This window comes from Engystomops pustulosus, chromosome 4, assembly GCF_040894005.1.
Source record: "Engystomops pustulosus chromosome 4, aEngPut4.maternal, whole genome shotgun sequence".
Lineage (NCBI taxonomy): Eukaryota > Metazoa > Chordata > Amphibia > Anura > Leptodactylidae > Engystomops > Engystomops pustulosus.
The window spans coordinates 85,939,473-85,952,213 of NC_092414.1; the positions used below are offsets into that span (position 1 = coordinate 85,939,473).

General features: G+C 39.6%; 1 protein-coding gene across 6 annotated transcripts in view; it reads right to left on the bottom strand.

The window, feature by feature from the left end:
* Window positions 1-12,741, bottom strand: part of EEA1 (early endosome antigen 1) — an 80,005-nt gene that overhangs the window by 48,519 nt on the left and 18,745 nt on the right. For 3 of the 6 annotated variants that reach the window (XM_072146557.1, XM_072146559.1, XM_072146558.1), the window contains 8 exons: window positions 11,690-11,817; window positions 10,477-10,531; window positions 9,289-9,354; window positions 8,429-8,468; window positions 7,468-7,581; window positions 6,106-6,227; window positions 5,110-5,265; window positions 1,777-1,893 (listed from right to left, as the gene is read on the bottom strand). In XM_072146557.1, coding sequence (XP_072002658.1) covers window positions 1,777-1,893; window positions 5,110-5,265; window positions 6,106-6,227; window positions 7,468-7,581; window positions 8,429-8,468; window positions 9,289-9,354; window positions 10,477-10,531; window positions 11,690-11,817 — 798 coding nt within the window. Of the gene's footprint in view, window positions 1-1,776; window positions 1,894-2,385; window positions 2,810-5,109; window positions 5,282-6,105; window positions 6,228-7,467; window positions 7,582-8,428; window positions 8,469-9,288; window positions 9,355-10,476; window positions 10,532-11,689; window positions 11,818-12,741 lie in introns of those variants that run through there. The other 3 variants (XM_072146560.1, XM_072146561.1, XM_072146562.1) reach the window with 3 other exon arrangements.

Consider the following 12,741-nt stretch of genomic DNA (forward strand, 5'->3'; position numbering starts at 1 on the left):
AACATTTAGTTACAGTGGTGGCATCCCTGCAATTCTGTCAGATAATACTCAGTTTTTTCCAAAAAATTATTGCAATCAGAAATTCTTTGGTATTATTATCTTGATTTAACGTGTCTTAAATGGAAAACCACAAAAAGAATTGTTAAAAAGCCAAATTGGATATAATTCCACACCAAACATAAAAAAGGGGGTGGACAAAAGTCTTGGCACGGTTTGAAAAACCATGTGATCATTCTCTAATTTGGGTAATTAACAGCAGCTGTAACTTACCTGCGGCACCTAACAGGTGGTGGCAATAACTAAATCACACTTGCAGCCAGTTGAAATGGATTAAAGTTTACTCTACCTCTGTCCTGTGTCCTTGTGTGTCCCACATTGAGCATGGAGAAAACAAAAACCAAATAACTGTCTGAGGACTTGACAATCAAAATTGTGAGGAAGCATGAGCAATCTCAAGGCTACAAGTCCATCTCCAAAGACCTAAATGTTCCTGTGTCTACTGTGCGCAATGTTATCAAGAAGTTTAAAGCCCATGGCATTGTGGCTACCCTCCCTAGATATGAACGGAAAACAAAAATTGACAAGAGATTTCAACGCAAGATTGTGCGGACGGTGGATAAAGAACCTCGACTAACATCCAAACAAGTTCAAGCTGCCCTGCAGTCCAAGGGTACAACAGGGTCAACCTATCCGTCGGTGTTTGAATGAAAAGGGACTGTGTTGTAGGATATCCAGGAAGATCCCATTTCTTACACAGAAACATAATAAAGAAAGGCTGGAGTTTGCCTGCCAAAACGTACCTGCGAAAGACAAATGTTTTGGGAGAATGTTCTCTGGTCAGATGAGACAAAAGTAGAGCTTTTTTGGAAAAGGCATCAACATGGGAGTTTACAGGAAAAAAAAAGAAAAGAACACAGTCCCTACAGTCAAACATGGCAGAGGCTCCCTGATTTTTTGGGGTTGCTTTGCTGCCTCTGGCACTGGACTGCTTGACTGTGTGCATGGCATTTTGCAGCATAATGTAGTGTTCAGTGTGAGAAAGCTGGGTCTCCCTCAGTCTTCCAGCAGGACAATTACCCAAAACACCCTTCAAAAAGCACTATAAATGGTTTGAGAGAAAGCACTGGAGACTTGTAAAGTGGCCAGCAATGAGTGCAGACCTGAATCCCATAGAACACGTGTGGAGAGATCTCAGGGATCTGGAGCAGTTTACCAAAGAAGAATGGTCTAGAATTCCAGCAGAGCCATGTAAGGAAATCATTGATGGTTACCAGAAGCGTTTGTTCGCAGTTATTTTGTCTAAAGGTTATGCTACCAAGTATTAAGCGGAGGGTGCCAATACTTAAGTCGGGCCCATTTTTGGAGTTTTGTGTAAAATGATCAATGATCGGACTTTTTTTTTTTCATTCTCTTTTGTGTTTTTTCATTGCAAGCAAAATAAATGAAGATATTAAATACCAAAGAATTTGTGATTGCAATCATTTTCTGGAAGAAATTCTGGAAGAAAACAAGTTTTATCTGACAGAATTGCAGGGGTGCCAATACTTTTGGCCACCACAGTACATTTTAAGGTAGAAAATAATGTTTTGAGGGCGGAGTGTGGGCTCCAAAAATCTATACCAAGGAAATAGTTCTTTTACATCCCAGAAAGCAAGCCCTTTAGCTGTATACAAAATAAAACAAATGGTTCTGCAACCACATAATGTAATGTAATACTGATTATTGAAAAAAAAAAAGAGACTATAATAACTATTCAAGTTTCCATTTAGCACATACCTCATTTTTCTGTGACATCTCAGTCAATGAGCTTTTGAGTTGCTGCAGTTCGTGGACATAGACTGCAACTTCTTGGGGTCCTTTTTCAAGCTCAGCTTTTAATTGGGTAATAGTTGCCTAAGGAATAAGAAACCAGAAGAATTCTCAAAACCAATAAAAATATATTTTTGTTGATCAGGTGGTGACTCGCTCCATAATATGACTGCTGACAGTACAGGTACAGAGGCCGCAAGCCTCTCTAAGGCTAGATAATCCCACCACTCCAGTGTGACATCTCACGTAACCAGTATTCCCATGATAAAATGGGGAAAAAATTCAAAGTTTAGAGCTGAAATGTACTAAAAACAATTAAACCTATGATAATACAACCAAAGTAAAATGTATACTTTGCAGTAAACTCTTGCACAGGTTAGCTACAACACTACAGTTTACCTGCAGAAGCACCCAGTAATAGAAATGTATTTGAGAACAGTAAATTTGTATTTTTATTATTGTGCACAGGAGAATATCTGCTGCATTGTGGTCGCTATTTGTGTCTCTATATCAAGTCAGGTTATTTAACACCTAATGCACATTATATGGGGCACATCTTCTATCATAGTTGTTTACCTTGAAGGGGATTATCTCCATTAGCAAGCAGACAAAGAAAGAAAATGACAAAGATGATGGATGAAAGGTGAAGAACAGCAAGTGAAAGCCAGTGAAATATCATTACAAAGTAGAAAACAGTTATTAGGAGTGTATACTATAATCATTGGTAGTGTAATAAGCTATTACCATGGATATACAGGATTATCCTGTGTAACTATAAGGCATCATGCATGTGGCCACAATGCAGTGCATATACCATTTCTGGGGGGATTTCAGACTTTTCAGCCAGACTTTCAGACCAATACACCTACTTAAGTGAATGCGTCAATGAAAACAGGTAGGCACACACAGACTGATACTCAGCATGGACAAGATTCAGCCTCATTTGGCACAAGCAGGGTTGGCTATGCCTTAGGGTGAAGACACACATGGCGTTTTTGGGCCGTTTTTACTAAGTGCGTTTTCAGATCGTTAAACGCACTTAGTAAAAACGGCCCAAAAACGGCCCAAAAACGCCATGTGTGTCTTCACCCTTAGCCCTTTAAAAACAGACAAAGTTCGCTGGCAATCTATTAGCATTACAGGAAAACATGTGCGGTGATAGGCAGCTGCTCGTGGACAATCCCCTAACACCAACCAAGAGTGTATGGCTGTGTGAACAAAGCAAAAATGCAAACAAAAGAAGAAGTGTGGCAATTTCTGTGCTCCAGGGGCTATATGGAATACAACTTGTTTTACTGCCGCAGGGTGGCGAATTAAATCAGGTAGAAAATTAAATGAATGTCACTCACCACTGTCTTGAATCTTTGGGTCGAAGGTTTTTATTAACAATTTATGAGGGGAACTGTGAGTAAATTGGTCACTAAAAACCTTTGACCGGAAGATTTAAATGGTGGGTGTAATTCATTTCATTTTCTACCCGATTTGAATTATGAAGAGTAAAAGCATGTAAATTTAGTTTTTATTACCATTTACCATTAAAATCAAACATGGATAAACCAGGGACACTTACTCATAGATCCAGACACAGAGACTGTGGTATTCTTCTTATGTTTGTTATTCATTCCTTCTAAATACATTTGTAACATTATGTTAATGAGTCAGAAGGGCTCTGGGGGTGTTAGCAAACCCCCCACTGCTCTAGCTTCACAGGCTGTTACACTATACAGGAGCAACCCCCACTGTGTGCTGAAACATCCTCTTCTGCAGTGAGATCACATCCTCCTGCAGAAGGAGGTGGGAAGTGCTGAGGGAGCAGGAGAGGGGGTGACAGGGTAACAACCTATGAAGCCACAGCTGGAGGTGCTCTGGTAAAGTCCCCCTCCAGAGCCATTAGGGCTCATTAGAATCCTTTTAAATGTTTATTTTAGAAGGAAAAAGGACATGGATAACAAATATAAGAAGATTACCTCAGTCACGGTGCCTGAATCTATGAGTGGGTGCCCCTGATTATCATCTTTGATTTTGATGGTAGATATCCATTAAAGTTGTTTTCCAGGCTCATAAACTAGTATTGGATAGGTGGTTAGTATTTCACCTGAAAGAAGGGGGGGGGGGGGGCAGTGAGAATCCTGCGGATCTTCTCCATCCAGCCATTATATGCTGCAAGCTCCATCCATAGTGTTATGAACCAGACAACAGATCTGCAGGGGCTTTGCCTGAATTTCTGTCATCAGGCTGATACACTATGGACAGAGCTGTCGGCTTCCTGTACTATCCAAGTATGTGGCTGATGCTACACAGCAACTAACCTTCTGGATAGGTCATTAATAGTTTATGTTTCCAGACAAACCCCCCCCCCCCCATTAATCTCTTACAGTTCTTATCCGATTTCTCGTGTCTCCAATGTACGTATAAAAAGAAAGTAATCTAGGATGTGAATTATAAAAAGGTTTCCATTAAAGTCAGAAAAGGGAAATAAATAGAAGGATTTACACTTACATACTGCAAGTAAAATATATGCTAAGCTTTCCGAGAAGAACGTCATTGATAAAGTTAGGCAATTATTCCATGAAATATCTACATCATTACTATCTGCATTGTGCAAGTGCGTGTGGGCTAATATGCCTTTAATGCAAGTCATTTCCTGACAATCTGCCCAGCCATATTTTACACTGTTCAAGGAAGCGTATGGAATTGTTTGATGAAAGTGGATATTGCTTGGTATTAAATGTCACTCACAAAAATATAATGAAGGCAAATAGTTCAAGCTCCAGCAGACACAAGTATGCAGATGACAAATGGAGAAAGAGGTCAAAGAAGAACAAACTCACAATTCCCAAATGTGGTCTGTAGCAATGTTTCCCCAGTTTTACTCTATTGTAATAATGAACCACAATGCAAAATATATAGTCCCCAACATTCTATACCTATAAACCACTATACAGGCGGTCCCCGACTTAAGAACACCCAACTAACAAAAGACCCTTATTTACAAAAAGACCTAATTGCCCTAGGCTACATTGATCAGCTGTAATAGTTAGCAAAGGTATCTGTAATGAAGCTTCATTGTTAATCCTGGTTCTTATGACAATACAACGTTTTTAAAATCCAATTATCACAGAGACCAAAAAAATGTTGGCAGGGGCTATAGTTATAGAATATACACTTCCAAATTACATACAAATAAGAACAAACATACAGAACCTATATTGTGTGTAACCCGGGGACTGTCTGTATATTTATGCAGATGGAATGGACTGGTTCTAGGATGTCATTTTCCAGCACCACCTCCCTGCTTACCTCAGAGTTAGCATTTTGCATCTGCAGTTGCTTGCACTCATCTTTCAACTTCTCCGATTCTTTTTCACGTTCCAGAGTGGTTTTATCCATCAGCGTCTGAACCTGAATGAGCTCTTTTTTCAACACTGCCACATCTTCTATTCCCGGTCGTTGTAACTGTAAGGCAAAAAGACTATAACTATACATAAGGCTAGAAGATTACCCAGGAAATCAGAATCCACTCATATTACTCTTTTAGAAAGATATGTTCTGTTTGATGTCTGCAATATTTTATATTTGGCTCACACAAGGTAAGAAAAATAGAATACTAACTACTAAACCTTTAAAAAGAAATGTTCAAAAGTTAAAAATTCTAGAGCTCATTGTATCAATATGCCACTATAAGGGATACAAATTTGTTTAATTATAGAAAATATAAAGGAGAAGATATTAAAGGACATCTGCCATCAGATTTACTGTTGGTAGATTGCCCTAACTCACTTGCTTGTAACTCCACGCTCCAGTAGCCCTTTTCGATCTCTCCGACTGGCTTCTCATCAGTTCTGCGCAATAGCTCTGGCTTCGCAGACGAGCTGCGTGCTGAAGAGAAGCCAGTAGGAGGTAGATCCGTGATGTTAGGTTTCCTTTACAGAAAACCTTCAGTGGGAACACATTTCATCCACTCTATACTTCTTGACTCTTCATACAAGCAGAGGTTGGCGGCGACAGGAGGTGCACGCTGAACCAGAGATAGGCAAGTATGTCTTGTTTCTTATATTTGCTTGATCCTTTAACATCTGCCTTTTAGGGCTTTTACAGGTCAATTCTTGAACTATAAAGGGTAATCTATGAGCTCTATGGATTCTATTATATCACCGCACTCCAGGAGTAGAATTGATCTTTTCGGCAGATGAACAAATTGCGACAAGGTGTATAGAAAGAGGACTGGCAAGGTCTAAACAAGTGGTCAGAATACAATCTTATAACATCTTTACATAGGACTATGACAACATTTACCAGCTCTGTCTTTAGATCTTCTATCACACGTGATCGTATCTGTAGATCCTGGTTAAGACTTTTCACTTTTTCCTCAGTCGCAGCAAGGTGACCTTTTTCTTCATCATATGAAGCCTTCAACTCTGTATTGAAATATGAAAGAACATATAAAGTATGCATGACCATGAACCAGTTTAACAAGTACCATTATCTTAAAAGGGTGTTACAGAATAGATTTTGGACAGCTAAAAAGACCAATTTAAACCACAGCTTTGGACCTCTTCACAACAAAAGGCAATGGATGTACTATTTCCCTCAAAAAGCTGATCTACCAAGTTGGAATGTGTGTGTTGGTGCTATAGAAGTTGTCCAATGCAAACAGTTTTGTATGCTATCGATGAAAGCCAAGACCAGAATAAAGATCATGGCATACATCAATCTGTTGTTTTGTTGAAACTGACTTGCCCCAAACTCTTCATTGACCAAATACAAAAGTGTTACCATCTGATATTGCTGTAAATGATATGGAGAGCTCACCCGGTACACCCACCAATGTAGTCAATGCATAGATAATGGTTCAGTAACCACAGATATGTTCCCTGCTTAACAGCCAAGCCAGAAAATTATAGGTCAGCTGCCAGTCAAATTAATCAGGGCTAATATGAGTTTCCAGAACCAGCCACTAAACTAGGATTGGCGCTGCCCAACTCCAGTCCCATTCTCTGTATTAAGTGCTTTGAGCAAGTGATCAGTTTGGGTGACAGAAGCCTGAGCCACATCAATATGATATTGAAGGAAATCGGTCACGAGGATCTAGGCTCAACAAGCATCCGCCAACCTATTATCCAGGATCACAATGATACCTTTCCATATTCTGGGAGATTCATCATTAAAAGAGAAAAATAGGTTTTTACCTATGCAGTCACATATTTAAGGAGTCACTGGATCAAAGAATAGTCATCTCTTGCTTTATGGCATCAAAGATATCTCACAAGACTAGAACATCACCCAAAGCTACCTACTTCAGCTGCCAGACAGCTTCTTACAATGTACTTGGACTTTGTGAAATTAATGAAGCCTGAGGGGGGACATCCTAGCATCACTCTTCTCGCTCCACTTCAAAAGTCATAAGATAAGATCTTGTTCTGTATAAAGCTACGTTTCCCAGAATATACAAGGACATCACTGTAATCCTCCCCTGTCCTGAATAACAGGTTGATGGTGGCTTGAAGACCTAAATCCTTCTGACTAAGTAAAGATCGTCATCAATATTTTTAGCCCAGAAAGCCCCTTTAAATGTATACAGTCTGAAGTACTGTACCTAGAAATCTATGCTTCTGGAGTATACTGTAATTACAACCATTACATACACATCACACTTACCAACCAATTCAGTCGCTAGCTGTGCTGCCTTCTGTTCAAACAAGTCCTTCATCTGCTTGATGTTAAAGATCTCAGTCTTGGCTTCTTCCAGCTGATGTTCTAAAGACTGAAGTTCTGAAAGGCAAATTTATTTTTATACACCAAATAAATCAGTCACTGGCAAATATAAGGTACTAGACATGAGTTGTTTTCTATGGACCAAATACCATGAAAGGGGTGGTGTAAGGTTGGTAAATAAATAGCAAAGACAACTTTGAGTTATGTTGCTTTAACCTGATTGTTGTTTTTTTCTGATACTGATAGAATGAATAAAAGTAAAACTGTGAGTCATATCCCATAAGGTTATTGACCGTGTAGACAGAGTATTTTAATTCCACAATATAAGGCCTTGTGCAGCCAATTTCAGAGCCATACCACTGCCCCCCATAACGTTCTATGGCACCCACTCATGGTGCGGTGAGTACACAGTGTCTCACTGCACTGTAATAAAGCCATGCTGACAAGTCCTATATTTTGTCATCTTCCGGCAGCAGCCACAAGGACTGTGGGGATCTCATAGCCTAGACTGGATACAATCATGTCTAATACATATGAGCTGAAAAGCAGGACTAGGTATGCTCAACATATAAACAAGAGTGTTCTCATTTACATAGACCAAATCTTACTTGTGTTGGGCTTTTTCAGAGAAAAATAGATGTATATGACAATACACAATATAATCAAAGGTCATTTTACATTTATGTTTTTTTTAAAGGAGGTAGATGGTCCACATGGAAAATAAATTGCAGCTAGCTCTACCATTAACAAAGATCTAAAAACTCACAAAAATGTTGTATTTTCTGCAGCTGCAATGGGCTCATTTGATTTAGATGCATTTTCTATTGCCTTACACATTTTAACTATGCGCACACTTGATGATGTATAATATTGTGCAAACCTCTGGGAATAGGATACTACTCACTTGAAGATGCTACTGTGGTGACTCCATCAGGTATGGCGTTCTAAAAATATAAAGAAAAAAGAAGAAAGCAACTTACAACAATGAGGAATTCTATACAACTATGTTGTTGTTTTAGTTTAACAGGCAACACATGGTCAGGTGGAGATTTCCTATTCTTATTAGTTAATATTTTATTAGTTTTTATTAGTTAGTTTTTTGTGCACATCTGCTCTTCATAAGAAGGAGAGGTAACCCAATGGGAAAATATTTATACAAACACATCTACATGTATTTCACAGCAATGTACATCTCAGCTTAAAGGAAATCTACCACCAGGATCGGGGACTGTAAACCAATGCCACTAATATACTGGTGTGTGCCTCCTCTGGCAGGATCCACTCTTCTTTTTGCTTCTTATGCCCTTGTTTTTTAAAAAAAAAAAGGTTTAAAAATTATGTAAATGAGCCCGAGGAGCTGTAAATTGAGCCCATAGCCCCTCAGGCCCATTTGCTTGTTTTTAATAAAATAAGGCTTAAAATGAAGTGCATAAGAAGCTAAAAGAACAACAGATCATGCCAGAGGGGGCACACACCAGTATGACAGTGTGCCCGGTTAATAAGCCTTCATACTGGTGGTAGATTCCCTTTAAATGCCGAACTAGAAGAGTTGTATACATCCCAAAGGTTAAAAGAATCTATGAAAAATTATGTATGCACATAAATCTTCAGTTCCAGTACTTGTGGTAAGACTCCAGAAAAATATGGATCCAGACTTCGCAAAGCGAAATGCTTTAAGTCTCTAAACCCACATGACATAATGTTTTAATTTCTGTCATAAGCAGGGCTTCTTAGATCCTACTTTAAAAATCTTAAAGGAATTACTTGCTTCAGTTGCTCTTGAACATTTTCCAACTCCTTCTTCAGTTCTTCTGCATACCATTTCTCTTCCTAAATCATAACAACAATATGAAAAAGAAGATTCTATTTAAATACTAAAATCTGAATGTGTAGTTCTTAAGCTTGGAGTTGTTTGAGGGGGACATGCACTTTACTAGGTTTTTTTTTATATTTCTACTGTAGTTTTCAGCCGAAACTGGGAAATCTGTAGGATACAGTTGGAGGAACCTGTCTGTAGTGGCATTAGTCAATGGCAAAACTGATCCAGTCTGCCAAGATCCTAAATATTTGCCATGCTGGGGGCAATAATGTGATTTCAAGTACAACAGAGTAGTGGCACGAACACTTTCTCTACTCCCTGCACTTTAAAGAGCAAAGACAGCTTTCAACTCATTTGTTAATTATAGGAGAAGGCACGTACATCAGAAAACATAAGGCTGGACATTTACAATGTCTTGTCCGCTAGCTTTTTGGTGTACGAGGCATGTAAAATTCCCCTTTTTTGACAGTTTTGGGCATGGTGGGGTGGAGAGTGGGGCAAACAGGGGAATGCCCCAAACCGCAGAATTAAATATAGTTTCCACTGGAAAAGCATCAGATTCTATAGCTGAAATCTCCACCAGGTCAGACCAGGTCTAAATTGGCCTGACTTGGTATAGAACCATTCCAGTGGCAGAGTACATGTCCAGATTTATTAAGAGGCCGGGGTCTCATAACAATCCGCCTTGCTGTACAACGGCAGGCGGAAAATAGATACTGGCTTTTAATGCACAAGTAAAAAACTCCTCCAAAGTGTTCTGACAATTTCTACCATTTTAATAGTGATATTCCAAAATGGTTTAGTAGCTCTAGACAGTTTACACAAGTCAGAGAGGAGGCAGTGGATCTTTTGGTTATTAAGCTCTACACTCCTGATATCCTGCAGACAATAAAGGGTTACAAGAGGATTGAGGCACTGCTGTGCGATAATGTATATTACAACGATTCAAATGATGTCCTTCTACATTTTGGGAGATACTTTACCATTAAGAAAGAACTCTAAATGTTGCGTGCAAATGACTTTTACGTGTTGGGTGGAGAAAAGTTGTGCCGAGATGTCCATTCCATGAACATCACTGGTACTAATTCTGTGGGACATCTTTAAAGCCAGGAGGGGACACAAAATAATGTTACCTTGAGTGATGCTTGTAAGTCTTGTACCTCCTGTCGAAGTAGCAGTAACTCATCTCTTGGGGAAAAAAAAGCATTTATTGTCACTGTATAATTCGGCATAAGTCTTCTGATTAAATATCACAGTTCAGGAGTTTATAAGCCGGGAGTTGTGAAAGATTAGTAAAAAGGGCCTGCCTTTTCCTTCTCATAACACCGTCTGTATTGTCCATGGGCATTGTCCGTTGCTGCAGCTCAGCTCAAAATCCCACAATTCACATGTCAGAGAATGTATATAGAAATATTTTGCCATATACATTTTATATTCTAAAATGAAACAATTTCTGAGCACCACATCTCCCAATACGTGTACCGTCATCAATAAATATGACTACTGCCGTTATACAACAAGCTTAAGTCTGATAATGAGCAAGTGCAATAGTCCCAGCCACCGGATGAGCAGTATCAGAAGTGCACATGTGTCAGCAAATGGCACGGTGAAGTCCTTACTTTACCCCTGGTGTAACAGGTAACACTAGGGGGAATGTAAAACTCTCAGGTGAGGGGTTCAGAAAAAAAAACTGCAGAACTGTTAATAACAAATAGTATAAAAAAAAAACTGGATGACAGTAACACCATAAAGAACTGACCTTTCTGATAACTTTTCATAATTAGCTGCAAGGTGTTGTACATGAGGAGAAACCCCTTGTTCTGTTCATTATTTTCTGCATCAGTTTTCCACTATTTAGGATCCACTTACTATTCTAAATAGTTATGACGCAGTGAATAGAGATAAGCTCCTATTAAATTTTCCTATAAATAAAAAATAAACTTGTACTTACCTTCTCAGTTGTTCCTGTTCTCCAGCACTGCCGTCTGTCGCTGCTGTGCCCCTATTTGTTTACAGGGGCAGGGATGCAAAATTCTGCCTGTCCGGCACGTGCCACCTGCCCCATACCCGATGCAGCGTTAGATGTGTATCAGGAGCTGGGACAGGTGATGGGTGCAAGTGCCGGGAGCCGAATGTGTATTTGTGTAAACTATACACAAATGCAGGCCACCTATAAATCTTTTCTTTTTTTTTTTAACACACTCGGACAACGCCTTTAATAACTCTATAGGGTTATGTGAAGACTATCAAAAATGAAAAAGGTTCCATCATTTCAAAGATTATATAATATTCACAAAACACTCTGCAAACTAATCTGATTAAATGAAAATGAAAGAAGAAAAATACCTTTCTGTAGATGAATTGACCTCTCCTCCGTGACCTGGGTCACTACTCTGCTCATGAGAAGCTTCATAATGTTTAAAAAGTTCTTCAGCTGTTCCATGGGATTTCATACAAAGAGGACAAATGAAGCCCTAAAAGAGTGAAGAGAAAAAGTCCTCTTTCATATGGTCTCCAAATATACTACTTTGGACACACATTGACCACAACCTTTATGGAAAAAACTATTTGTTATTTACAAGGTTTTAAACCAAAATCAAACTGCTTACCAGATACCAGAAGGCAGGGGGTGGGGGATAGGGGTTACAGCTGAATATCCTGACCAATATTTTAATCACATACAAAGTGCAGTTGAAAAGATAAATGAAGGCTCATGCACACAAACATGTGCCATATTTTCAGCAGCTAACACTTGTCCCCATTTACTTCTATAGGCTCATCCCCCTGGCTGTGGACTCCATGGCCCCCTCAGATGAACCCAACATATAGAGCAGCTTCTATTCCTAAAGAGTATTCTTCCAAGCTGTCTGGTCAGTATACAGCAGGGAACACAGTTTAGTAATGCATAGTAGACCACACCATGTCCTCCTGCTGCGTTTAAGGTCCATTGCACACTAACGTTATCGGGACCATAGATTGCATTAAACCCCCCACAAGGGTCATAGACGCTTTCACACACAGTACTACTCTTTGAAAAGTACCCCATGTGTCTAAACAGGCACTGACTTTTCACTGTGACTGGCGGGACTCAGGAGCCGCAGCAGCAGTTCTGCTCTGTCCTGCCACTGTGGAGTTATTTTGGAGGTGCAGCTGATCTGTTCTGTGTGTGAGCCCGAGGCCCCGAGCAGTGCAGCCCCCGGACACAGCCCATCCTGGATCTGATGATACTTTTCTCTGTAGCCAGAGGAGCTACCAAAAGCCATGGCCACTCTACATGCCAATGTCTCTGGATTACAATTGTAGCAAATATGAAAGGCTGGGGCCGAAAAGCCTTACCTTTTAGGTGAATCTCTCTAAACACATACACATATAGTGGCCGCCTACTTTCAGTAAGTTTC